The sequence below is a fragment of the Chrysochloris asiatica genome, unplaced genomic scaffold, assembly GCF_000296735.1.
Source record: "Chrysochloris asiatica unplaced genomic scaffold, ChrAsi1.0 scaffold00054, whole genome shotgun sequence".
NCBI classification, from domain to species: Eukaryota; Metazoa; Chordata; class Mammalia; order Afrosoricida; family Chrysochloridae; genus Chrysochloris; species Chrysochloris asiatica.
The window spans coordinates 14,111,783-14,125,149 of NW_006408572.1; the positions used below are offsets into that span (position 1 = coordinate 14,111,783).

At 43.6% G+C, this 13,367-nt stretch overlaps 1 protein-coding gene across 1 annotated transcript in view; it reads left to right on the forward strand.

The window, feature by feature from the left end:
• The window catches only part of DNAH9 (dynein, axonemal, heavy chain 9), a 556,281-nt gene that overhangs the window by 93,441 nt on the left and 449,473 nt on the right, over positions 1–13,367 (forward strand). Inside the window, exons 15-17 of the mRNA XM_006863433.1 lie at positions 1,238–1,373; positions 9,164–9,360; positions 9,469–9,893. Coding sequence (XP_006863495.1) covers positions 1,238–1,373; positions 9,164–9,360; positions 9,469–9,893 — 758 coding nt within the window. The remainder of the gene's footprint in view (positions 1–1,237; positions 1,374–9,163; positions 9,361–9,468; positions 9,894–13,367) is intronic.

Below are 13,367 nucleotides of genomic sequence, written 5' to 3' on the forward strand. Positions count from 1 at the left end.
CCTCAGAATTGTTGCCACGCTTGAGTCCATTGATGCTGCCACTTGGCCAATCCATCTCACTGGGGTCTTCCTCTTTTTCTCTGACTCTCCACCTTACCAAACATGATATCTTTCTTCAGCAACTGGTCCCTCCTGACAATATGTCTGAAGTATGAGAGACGAAGTTTGGCCATCCTGGCCTCCAAGGAACACACACTCTGGCTGTGTTTCTTCCAACACAGATCTGTTGGTTCTTTTGGCAGCCCATGGCACTTTCAATATTCTCCCCCAACACCATAACTCAAAAGCATCAGTTCTTCTGGGGTCTTCCTTATTCACTGTCCAGCTTTTGCATGCATATGAGGTTATTGAAAATATGGCATTTTTTAAGTCCAGGAGACACTATTTACAACATGGTGATGTTTACTAGAGGAGTAAATGTAAGTTAAATAGACAAGTGATCTCTGCAAATTATTACTTTATCCAAAGATACTAGATAGAGGGAAAGTTACTGTAAAAAAAAAAAAAAAAATCTCAGTAATGAACATGATCAGATGTAAATGGGATGTCTGAATTTGCCATAACTGAACATCTAGGCTCCCACACTTTGAAACCAAAATCCTGTTACCGTAGTGATGTGCCACCAGGTCAGGAACTATATCCTGTAAAAGAGAAGGTAAGAAGGAGAGGAGAGAGAGAGAAAAAAAGTGTATTTGCTTATGTGTGAGTGTGTGTGTTCTAAATCACACTCAGTGTGATGAAGACTTTTAATTAACACTAAATGCCAACAACAAAATACACCAACTCACCTCTGAGGATTAGCCAAGAAAAGCTTTGTTTCTTCAAACTCAAAATTTATTAGAAACCATGGTCATACTTCTCTGTTAACCTTAGTATTGTTTCTACTACCTACCGTCACTTCCTGTCTCATGAATCTTCCTCCACGGTACAACCATCATCACTTATAAAGTACACACCACTATGTCCATGAGCATTCCTCCTGAAGTAGACTGAGCCCCAACACCCTTCCTCAAACACAGGCTGGGACCATATATTCCCTGCATGGACTCTCCTTATGTTACTTTCAATCAATGGCTATACCCAGTCCAACAGAATAGATGGTATTCATTTGTAGTAGCAACTTCTTTTTAAGAATGCTTTTTTCTCTTTGTGTTGTTTCCATTGCCATTAATGATGACTAGGTCAGTTCTTTCTTATTATTAAACATAGTTTACCTCCTTCTTTCTTTGTTTTGTAGGAAAACCTGCTCCTGTTTTCAGCAGACCCAGCGTCTCCTATCTGGAAGATCTATGTTAACTACATCGATGACCTGTTGCTGGATGGATTCTTTCTTGCCATTGAGTGCTCCCTCAAGTATCTGCTGGAAAATACTGGTACTTCCTACCTTATAGATGTGGGTTATTATTGAAAATATAACAGTCATAGCATCTGATGATTGAAATTGAAGTGCAGTTGAATGTTCTGTGATTTCCTCCAAAATGTTGTGTGAAAAGGAACTGATAGTGAAGAACACACAATAGAATAACAAAGGTACTAAGCGTTTATGTTGCTCAAAGAAAAAAGACTTCTAACTTAAACAAAAAGAGAGAGAGATAAACTAGAGCTTAAGATAATGACTCAACAGCACACAACAAGATAATGAAGCCCATAACCCAAAAACCAAACCCACTGCCTTCAAGTCCATTTCAACTCATACTCAACCCAATGTAGGGTTTGAGAGACTGTTAAGTCTTTAAGGAGCAGAAAGCCTCATCTTTGTCCTGTGGAGTGGTTGGTGGATTCAAACCACCAGTCTTATCATTAGCAACCCAATTCCTAACCCACAGCGCCACCAAGACTCCTTGATGAAGCCCATAGCAAATGCAAATGCAAAATACTAATCCAATCTAAATCAGGGGACAATAAAAAGGAGTGACAAGGTGGAGCCACGAACCCTGGTGTGGAGCTGTAGGAGAAACACTGGACTGGTAACCACAGGTCGGCTATTCAAACCCATCATGAGCACAGTTAAGTATTCCAGAATACTCATTCTCTGCAATGTTGTCCATAGTTTATCATGATCCACACAATCAAAAGCCTCTGCATAGTCAATAAAGCACAAGTAAGCATCTTTCTGGTTTCCCCTGCTTTCAGCCAAGACCCATCTGACTTCAGCGTGATATCCCTCGTTTCACATCCTCATCCGAATCCAGCATGAACCTCTGGCAATTCCCTAACAATGAACTGCTGCAGTCATAGTCTGTTTCTCTTTAGAAAAATATTACTTTAATGCAATAATTGTGTTATTGTCTCATGATTTAAAAGTGTTCAAGAGCAAATATATCAGTTTGAGGGCTGATCTAAGCCATGGTATTTTCTTTAGCACCTTAAGGTTTCTATGAGTTGGTTCCGACTTGAGGACACCGAACAACAACAACATAACAAACTGGGGTAAGGTGCTCAGAATCAAACAGATTATGTTATTAGCTGCCATTAATAATGCCGAAAACATGGTGAACCCCTGCACAGTGGAGTTGAACCATTGTGATCCATAGAGTTTTGATTGACTGATATTTGGAAGGTAGAAGGCCAGACCTTTCCCTTAGTCTGTCTTAGACTGCAAGTTCCATTGAAACCTGTTTCATGTCAGAGCACCAAATGTCTCCACTGACAAATGAGTGGAAGGTGAGAATTCTACCACTGGACCAATAAACCACGTCAAGACACACTGAGAGCTAAACTGGACTAATTAATGAGTTATGGGAGCGAAGAAGAGTTCAGGATTAAAGAATTGAATGTTCACTTTCTGGTAAATTCTGAAGAGCTTTGCGAAGGCCATATTGAAGGAGTCATCAAAATGGAAAGGTAGAGGTGATAGTTTTGAAGCCTGAGGATGAAGATGAGGTGAAAATTCAAGACATTAAATTCATCACAATGAAGTAACTCACACAGTCAAAATGGGCAGAAAAAGATCAGTGTCCAGATATCCAGCCCATGAAAGAGGACACCGAAGAAATGCAGGAGCCAGGCCCAAGGCCTGGTGTGACCAGATGGCTGCAATGACTGTGGAGAGAGGTGTGGTCTTGCCTTGCAGGCTGCAGCGGTGCTCCACACCCAGAGGATCTGTCAACAGAACCTTAGCACTCCAGCATGGTCAGCAAGTTGGAGGATCATCTTTTATAGAGCTTGAAGCCAAGTAGTGAATGGAGCGTGGAACACAGGCACGGAGAACTAAGGAGTTCCTAGACATTATCCATAGTGCTCACCAGGATGAATGGAACAAACTTCTGATGCTGGAAATTCTGGGTCTCATCACTCAACTCCCATCTAGAAGATCAAGAGAGATGCTTCCTCACTCCTGGGTGCAGTCCATGCACAGAAATGGCCCTTGTATACAGTGACCTGTAAAAGTCATTAAGGAGACAAGAAAGAAGGAAAAGATCAAAATGGATGTCCGAAGAGACACTGAAATTGCTCTCTAGTGTAGAGATGCTAAAGCAAATGGAAGAAATGAGGAGGTACAAGAGCTGAACAGAAAATTTAAAAGGTCAGCTCGAGAAGACTAAGTCAAATATTACCACAAAATGTGCAAAGATCTGGAATCAGAAAACCAAAAGGGAAGAACACTCTCAGCATTTCTCAAGCTGGGGGAACTGAAGAAAAAATTCAAGCCTTGACTTTTGTTACTGAAGGATTCTCTGGGCAAATTATTGAATGACACAGAAAGCATCAAAAGAAGATGGAAGGAATATGCAGAGTCACTGTACCAAAAGGAAGTGGTCGATGTTCAACCGTTTCAAGAGGTAGCATACGAGCAAGAGCCAATGATACCAAAGGAAGAAGTCCAAGGTGCATTGAAGGAATTGGCAAGTAATAAAGCATCAGGAATTGATGGAATACAAATTAATCTTACAAGAAAGTGAGGTAGCACTGGAGGCACTCACTCATCTATGCCAAGAAATTTTGAAAGACAACTATCTGGCCGACTGATTGGAAGAGATCCATATCTGCACATTCCAAAGAGAGGGACCCACGGAATGCAGAAATCATTGGACAATGTCTTTGATATCCCATGCAAGTAAAATTTTACTAAAGGTAATACAGAAACGGCTGCAAACATACATTGACAAAGAACTTCCAGAGGTTCAAGATGGATTCAGAAGAGAATGTGGAATGAAGGATATAATTGCTGATATTTGATGGATCTTGGCTAAAAGCAGAGAATATCAGGACGATGTTTACCTGTGCTTTATTGATGACGCAAAGGGCTTTGATTGTGTGGATCATGGCAAGCTGCTTAGGTTAAATGCTACTCACTCTAGCCAAATGGTCTTCCTCCTCTTAACTTCGAAAATGATGTACTTGTATGACAGTTTCTGGAACCAAGACAATCTATTTTGTACGATAATTGTTGCTGTTGTTAAGTGCCATCGAGTTGACAGCACCACACCAGGACTCCATATGATAATTAGTGTGGTGTTATAGCTAATATCAAGTTTGAGTTCAAATGTCAGTACATAGGAAAAACATTTCTCAAGAGAGTTAAACCATTCTGGAAAATCCTCGGAGTCCTGTAAGTTATATGCAACCTTATCTATGAATGTATATGCATTTAACATATGCAGTAATGCGGCATATATCATGGGTACATATGCAAAGCAGAATTTTACAGTTTTGTTGTGTTTTTACAATTCTATGATAGTAGTATAAGGAGTCTTGGTATGGCGCTGAAGGATAAGTTCAGGTCCTCAAGGTCGATTTGAACCACAAGGTCAATGGTTCAAACTCACCAGCTGGTCCTCGGAAACCCTATACTGGGTTGCTGTGAGTTGGAATCGACTCTATGGCACTTAACAACAACAACAGTATAATTATTGTGGTCTTGGTAAATTTGCACTTGTAGTAATTATAGTCCTGGTTTGGCGCTGTGGGTTAATGCGCTGGAATGCAAAGTCAACTTGAACTGCAAGGTGGCTGGTTCAAGCTCGTAAACCACTCCTTGGAAACCCTATATAGGTTTTCTCTGAGTCAGAACCAACATGAAGGCACTTAACAACAACAACAACAACAACAACAACATAGTTAAGTGGGCATTTCGTAGTTTCGTGGTAGAATTCTTCCCTTCCATGCATAAGACCTGGGTTCAGTTCCCGGCCAGTGCACTTCAAACACCCCTCCGTCTGGAGGTTTATGTCTTGTTGAAATGCTGACCAGCTTTCAGTAGAGCATCTAGATTAAGATGGAACAGGAAAAAAGTCTGACAATATATTTCTGAAAATAAGCCACTGAAAACCCTGTGGATCAAAATGGTCTGAGCATAACCCATCTTGGGGATTGTCCAAGACCGGCATCGCTCCATTTTTTTTCTGCCTGGGGTTACCAGGAGCTGGAGGCTGACTCTGTGGCAGCTAACAACAATAAATCAAATATACTTTTCATGGGACTCTGTAAAGTCCCATAATGCAAGTTTATTGCTCTACTGGTTTTTTCTTGGGCAAAAGACTGAACTTTGGTAATAAACTCTCCATTAATAACCACTAAAAAAACAAAACAAAACAAAACAAAAAAAACAAGCAAAAAACCCACACAAAAAAATTGAAGGGCAACAAACTTTCAAAGAAAGTCTAACCCCCAAGTAACAGTCCAAGATGAATGTTCAAGGTTTTGAGGCAGGTTCTTCCATACTGTGGCTCCCCATTTGTCTAGGCCATGCACTCATTTCTGTGGTGAAGGTAGGTCACTATCATATCCTGACTCTCATCAGTGGAAGAGAAAAGAGAGTTTAGAGAGAGCTTTCCTGTTGGCTCAAGACCCCAGGCCAGAGTGGTACCCATCATTCTACCTTCATTCCATCCCTGCCTGTGAGCAAAACCAGGGACGTGAGTTGACTCTGGCTCATGGAGACCCCACATGTGTCAGAGTAGATTTGTATAGTGTTCCATGGCTTTTACTTACTGATGAAGATCAAAGACCACAGCCTTTGGGTTGCACCTCAATGTAAACAAAACAAAAATCCTCACCACTGGACCAATAAACAATATCCATATAAATGGAGAAAAGACGGAAGTAGTTAAAGACTTCCTTTTGCTTGGATCCACAATCAACACTCATGAAAGCAGCAGTCAAGAAGTCAAGCGATGTATTGCATTAGATTTGCTGCACATGACCTCTTTAAAGTGTTCAAGAGCAAAGATATCAGTTTGAGGACTCAGGTGCACCTGACCCAAGCCATGGTATTTTCAATAACCTCATTAAGCATGTGAAAGTTGGACAGTGAATAAGAATCACTGTGTAAGAACTGATACTTTGGAATTACGCCGTTGAAGAAGAATATTAAAGGTATTCATGAAGTGTCAGAAGAACAAACAAATCTGTGTTGGAAAAAGTACAGCCAGAATGCTCCTAAGAAGCCAGATGGCAAGATGTTGTCTCTCATACTTCAGACGTGTTTTCAGAATACACCAGTCCCTGGAGAAGGACGTCATGCTTGGTAAAGTAGAGGTTCGGGTCAATAAAAAAGAGGAAGACACCCAACGAGATGGATTGGCACAGTGGCAGCAGCAATCGGCTCAGGCGTAACAATGATTGTGAGGATGACTCAGGACTTGACGCAGAACAACTTTCTGTTGTGCACGGGGTTGCTATGCGTCAGAACCAACTTGATCACACCTGACAACAAGAACAACAACATAGACTTTTCAGTGGCTGAGTTTTTGGAAGGAGGTCGCCAGGCCTACCTTCTAAAGTGACTCTGGGGGTACTCAAACTTCCATTCCTTTGTTAGTAGCCAAGTGTGTAAACTGTGAGCACCATACAGGGACTTGAACTGCTAGTTGTTGTTGTTGTTGTTAAGTGCCGTCGAGTCAGTTCCGACACATATCAACCCTGAACAGGGTTTCCGAGGCTATAAATCTTTACGGGAGCAGAAAGCCTCATCGTTCTCCCGCAGAGCAGCTGGTAGTTTCGAACTGCTGACTTTGTGGTTCGCAGCCCGATTTGTAACCACTAAGCTACCAGAGCTGCTAGTAGCGCTGGAAAACCTAGCTGTATACCCACTTGTTCCCTGTGTTCCTAGGGAAGAAGGGATAATACATTTCATTGAATGGTCTCTGTCACTAACAATACACAGTGCACTATGTTGTTGTTGTTGTTGTCAGGTGCCATTGAGTCGGAACCGACTCATAGCGACCCCATGCACAGCAGAACGAAACAATGTCCGATCCTGGGCCAACCTCACTACCGCTGCTACACTTGAGTCCATCAATGATGCCACCTGTCCAATCCATCTCATTAGGGATCTTCCTCTTTTTCTCTGACCCTCCACCTTACCCAGCATGACATCCTTCTCCAGCGACTGTTTCCTCCAGACAATATGTCCAAAGTATGAGAGACGAAGCTTAGCCATCCTGGCCTCCAAGGAGCACTCTGGCTGCACTTCTTCCAAAACAGATCTATTGGTTCTTTTGACAGTCCTTGGCACTTTCAGTATTCTCCTCCAACACCACAACTCAAAGGCATCAATTCTTCTACGATCTTCCTTATTCACTGTCCAGCTTTCACATCCATATGAGGCTATTGAAAATACCATGGCCTGGGTCAGGCGCACGCTGACATCTCTGTTCTTCAATACTTTAAAAAGTTCCTGTGCAGCAGATTTGCCCAATGCAATACATCGTCTGATCTCTTGACTGCTGCTTCCACGAGTGTTGATAGTTAATCCAAGAAGAATGAAGTCCTTGACAACTTCAATCTTCTCTCCATTGCTAAGAATATTGTTTATTGGTCCAGTGGTGAGGATTTTTGTTTTCTTGACATTGAGATGCAATCCATATCGAAGGCTGTGCTCTTTGATCTTCATAAGTAAATGTTTCAAGTCCTCTTCACTTTCAGCAAGCACTATAGTCTCTAAATATTTCTTCCATCAGATGAAAGGATGTGTGAAGATAAGTGGTTATTGGCAAAAGTTTCAGCGTCTTCTTGTACTTGGAACATCTTGCTCCATGTATTTTGATTTAAACTTAACAAAGCAAGTAGGTCTAGCAAGTGATTAGAGATTTGTTAATTATTCATATTGCTTTTAAAATTTTCATAGCTACTATACTGAAGAATTAAAACCAGTCCTGTTTTCACAGAAAAAGAGCCCAAGTGGCAGGATTGTAACTTCTTGGTTTTCATCCCTAAGCAACCATTGAGGTCTCCCTCCCCACAGTGGGTAAGATGCTCTGTTTTTAACCCAAAGGTTGATGGTTCAAATCTACCAGTTGTTTTTCAGGAGTTCAGAGATTAAAAAAGCCAAACCCATTGCAATTCTGACCTGCACTGGCCAAATACAATAGAGACCACATAGGATGGTGGCGTTGGACTGCCCCAGAGGGTTTCCAAGGCTGTAAATCTTTATGGAAGAGGATTACCACATTGTTCTCTCCCAGAGCTGATGGGTTTGAACAGTCGACCTTTCAGTTACCAGCCAAGCACTTAACCGCTACACCATCTTGGAAGCTCTCTGAGGCAGTTCTGCCTTTGTGCTCTAGGGCCGCTGTGGGTTGGATTCGATCCGATGGCAGTGGATTTAGTGGTTGGTATTGACGAGCATTGGAGTCCTGGTGTGACGCTGTAGGATCAGCACTGGACTGCTATCTGCACGCTCAACAGTTCAAACCCACCAGGCACTCCTTGGAAACCCTATATAGGGTTGCTGTGTTTCAGAACGGACTCCACGGCACTTAGCAACAACAACAATTGACAAGCATACCCCATTCACCTAATGGTACCCAGTGAAACCGTATGGTTTGTACAGAAGGAGAAATCATCTGGTTCCAAGAAATTTACTTTAAAAACCAACCTGTTTTCAACCAGAGGCTGTTATGCCTCCGAGTAGCATTTGAGAATATGGAAGGGGATTGACTTGGGTTGCTTGGTGTCTGGGGACAGAGAGAATGAATTTTCGGCATCTCCCAGGGCAACACACACACAAAAAAATTGTCTCTCACAAATGTGCTCAGTTCCCCTATTGAGAAACACTATGATACAATCATCCTCAACTTTCCTGGTGGGTTAAATAATGTTTCATTTCCACTTCCCTGTTCCTCAACAGCTTATGTAAAGAAGAGAACTGATCTGGGTGCTTTAAAAACCGTACTGCCCTTTGCCTCTTCTACTCATCCATCTTTGTCTTGTTTTTCAGAAAGTAAGGCTGGAACCCCCCCTATGTTTGAAGTACAGCTGAGCTTAGCTATCCCAGACTTAGTTTTCCACCCCTCTCTGGAGTCTGGGGTAAAAGGAGGCTTCTACGACATTGTTGAGGGTCTGGTCAGGAACATTTTTAAGATATCGTCTCTGATACCACGGATTTGCCCTCAAAACCACCCTCCTCACTATCAGGTATTAAATCTGCAGCCTCCCAAGCCCTCCTGGAAAATCGGGAAGTGCCCGCCAAGCGCAGGCGTAACCCTGCCTGCTGATCTGTTGTTGCCCCCTCTCCCCTGCCAGGTTGATATGGAGGGCAAGGCTGAGCTGGTAAGCCTGAGGAACATGTTCATGGAGAGGGTCCAGAACATGATGGCATTGTGCTGTAGCTACCGCAACACCTTCAACCAGTACTGCTACCTCTACGTGGAGGACCGGAAGGAGATCCTAGGCCAGTTTCTGTTGTATGGGCATGTCCTCACACCTGACGAAATTGATGCCCATGCAGAAGACGGCATCCCCGAAAACCCTCCCCTCCTCCATCAGTTCAAAGTCCAGATTGACTCCTATGAAAAACTCTATGAGGAGGTATGCAAGCTGGAGCCCACCAAGGTGTTGGACCACTGGATGAAGATTGATGTGCGGCCTTTTAAGGCCTCTCTGCTGAATATAATTAAGAGGTGGAGCCTCATGTTTAAACAACACCTTGAGGACTATGTCACTAACAGGTAACACAATGCTTATCTCTCTAATAGCGTGCCAGGCTGCTGTAGGTGCCACGTGTTTAACCTTCTTCATATTCCCCCCATGGGCTAGTCGGTTAGCTTACGAATTAAAACAGCATAGAGTTTCCAGGCTTTTCGACACAAGCAATAAACTTTCATCCTGTTCTTTCTTTTGTTTGCCAGATTAGTCCTCTCTGTGTGTTTTATTGTCTGTCCCCTTAGTGTCCAGTGTGTAGAAGGCACTCAGGAAATGGTAAATAGTGTTAGATACAATCCTAGCAGATCCATCCTCCCATCACAACTCTTAACTGGGAAATCGCTAAGCCTTGGACACAGGGGTCTAATGGACCTCATAGATATTTTTCTACCGCTTACTCCTTGTCCCGGAGTCCAGGTGTGGCGCTGTGGGTTAATGTGCCAGATCGCAAAGCCGTTTGAACTGCAAGGTCAGTGGTTCAAGCTCACCAGCTGCTCCTCGGAAACCCTATACAGGGTCGCTATGGGTCGGAACCGACTCGCCAGCAAATAACAACAATAACCCCTTGCCTCAGATTATCCAGCTGTGCAACGTAGAACTCTCTAAATCCCCACTCTTCTGAGCACCTGTTGGCACCATTCTAGCCATGTGACATGCAGGATCTGAAATTTTGTTTATTCTGGAGTGAACCTAGACTATACAGCCCAGCACTAGAGAATCATGGGGAATAATCAAGGTGCTCAAGTCTCCCCTAATCACTTCCTAGCAGGTTAGCCACCATCAGAATCAGTAGTCCTGGGGCTGGCCCAGAACCCAAAGGCATTGTCTCTCCTCCATTATTTCATGACCTTCTGATGGGCCAGTTGATGCTGCATGTGGCCTCTGGGGCCTTCCCCTGACTTCAGGGCTGCCCCTCCTTCAGTGCTGTGGTGGAACTGCTCTGTGCTCTGGGGTTCTGAGAAGCAAGGGAATGACTCAGTCGAGGACTTAACCTCTACACATAAACTCCAAGAGACTTTGCAAAGGTGAGGTTCCACCTCTCTAGAAATTCCCAGGAAAGCATTGTCTAGATATTCTAAATAGAGCTGCTCAGATGTTGGTTAAGATGAAGCCAGATTTTCACATGTATGAAGCCTTTTTTCTCACAGGGGAACTGAGGGCAAGAATGAAGTGCTGAGGGAGACGGGTGTAACAGTGATGCACTGGAATGGAGCATAGTTGTGGGGACAATTGTTCTGGGAGCCCCTCCTGGGGGAGAAGGGGTAATTCATTGGCTGATCTCATCTGGTTGGAATTGTGCCTGGTGCAGGTACCCCTCTCCATACGCACACTTGTCCATGTCTCTGAGAAAGGATTTGCTTGAATTGTGAGTTCCTGGGGGTCACTGCTGAGTGTTGTTGTTAACTGCTTTTCAGTTGGTTCTGACTCTTAGCGACTCTGTATTGGGCTTCCAAGGAGACTGCTTTCCTATGTCCTTCAGCGCCCTGGGCATGGAGGTAGTTACAGCATCTTTGTGGTTCATTTCATCTTCATCCTCCCTCAAAACCCCCAGCTCCAGAGAAAGAAATTCTATGAGACGACATCAACAGCCACTTGTCCTTGCTCAGGGCACTTATCAAACTGTTGATCTTTCTCCCTATGATGACAGATGTCACCATCTGACTCTCTGTCTTCTTCTCACACCTGTTTGCTGATCATTCTCCTCGGTGACCCCAGCATCCACATAGAGCATCCATTACACACTGGCCTCCTGTCTTCTTGACTTCCTCATTCCTATATTCTTCTCCTCTGCCATCCCTCTGCTACCTGCATCCTTCCATGCTGCACTCTTTCTCGGTGGGGCTGAGAAGATGTGGAAGGAATCTTCGAAATTTCAGGTTTAAGCATCCTGTTCTCTGACCATCGCCTGTATCTTTCCAGCTCAGTTACTTGGCAACCTGTGTGTGCGATTCTTCAGACCCATGAGGATTTCCACTTCATTGGCTTCACTGCTTTCTTAGTGTTTTATCATTCCTGTTCCTCATTGCCACCTGTTCCCACCTTGTAAAACCCCAACTCTTTTTAAACTCAGTGCTCTGCACCTGCACTTGAGCGATCCATTTTTGCTGAAGGGGAAGTAAAGCATCCTTCTGGCCAGTCTCACATTAGATTTCTGAAGAGAAATTTCAAGTGGGCCCTCAAAGCTGCTTGTAGATCCTCCAGATTTTTCTAGACACTTTCCAACCCTCCTTGGCTCCTAGTACCTCTCTCATCTTGAACCTCAAATATCCTCTCTGCCTTTAGAACCTTGCTTCTTGCTTCATTGAGAAATTAGACGAAGTCACAAGAGAACTAAGTCACCTTTTAACACCCCCAGTTTACCCGTCTGCTACCTATGAAGCCATGCACTCACCTAACTTCCCCACTGACCCCGGATGAGCCCTCCCTGCCTTTTTAACCTCCTTTCACTCAGTGACTCAATGACTTACTTCCTTTAACTTTTCCTAACTCCAACAATATCCAGTTTTTCCTTCATATGATTCCAACAGTGGGGTCATGTATTGTAACATCTGCCATCTTAAAAAAAGAGAAAAGAGCATGTCCCTACAAGTCCTTGCAGCAACACCAAATTTCTTCCCCTTTTTCCTTACACTTGATTTCGTCTCAGTGACTGCAGTCCCCTCCATACAACAACAGTTGTCCTGCTTCCTCCCTGTGCTTCCTGTTGGCTTCCCACCCATCTTCCCAGCCCTTCTCAAATTTTGTCCTTAGGAAAATGCTGTCCTTTTGATTTTGAATGATTGACCATTCCCATGTGAGTATACCTTAGTGTTGTTGTCCTCTCCCAATATACTTATCTACTGCTCAGCTGAAAATTGGGCCAAGAGGGTGAGTTCCTGTCCAGACCTGAAGGGTGGTCGAGGGACGTAGTCTCAGGTTCCTCCAATCTCTTTCTGACCAGTAAACTTGGCCTTTTGTAAAAAACAACTTTGAGTTTTTAGTCCACATTTCCCCCCACTATCCGGGACCCTCTAATGTGATCCGTTCCAGAACAGTTGGTAGTGACAACTGGGCACCATCTGGGTCTTCTGATACACCACCAATTTTTCTACTCTTCTTATGTGGCAGTGTAGGATAAGCACTGGATTGCTAACTGCAAAGTCAACAGTTCAAACCCACCCGCCATTCCTCAGAAACCCTATTCAGGGTCGCTATAAGTTGTAACAGACTAGATAAATGACATTTAACAACAACCACTTTTATTTTTTAATGTTTTAATGTGAATTATGTGATCGTTTACATGGGAGAATATCAGCTTTACATGCATTCTATCGTATATCATTTCATTGCCATGGTTACAATCCCCTCCATGCATCATCAACCAACCAAAGAGTAGACCCTGCAAGCCTGCCCCCCACCCCCCCTCCAACATCAGCACACAGCCCCTATCTGTCTCTGGGTCCAGAGTCCCCAGCCATTCCATCACTCCACGTCATCGTCTCTGCCTCCATCACTGGCTT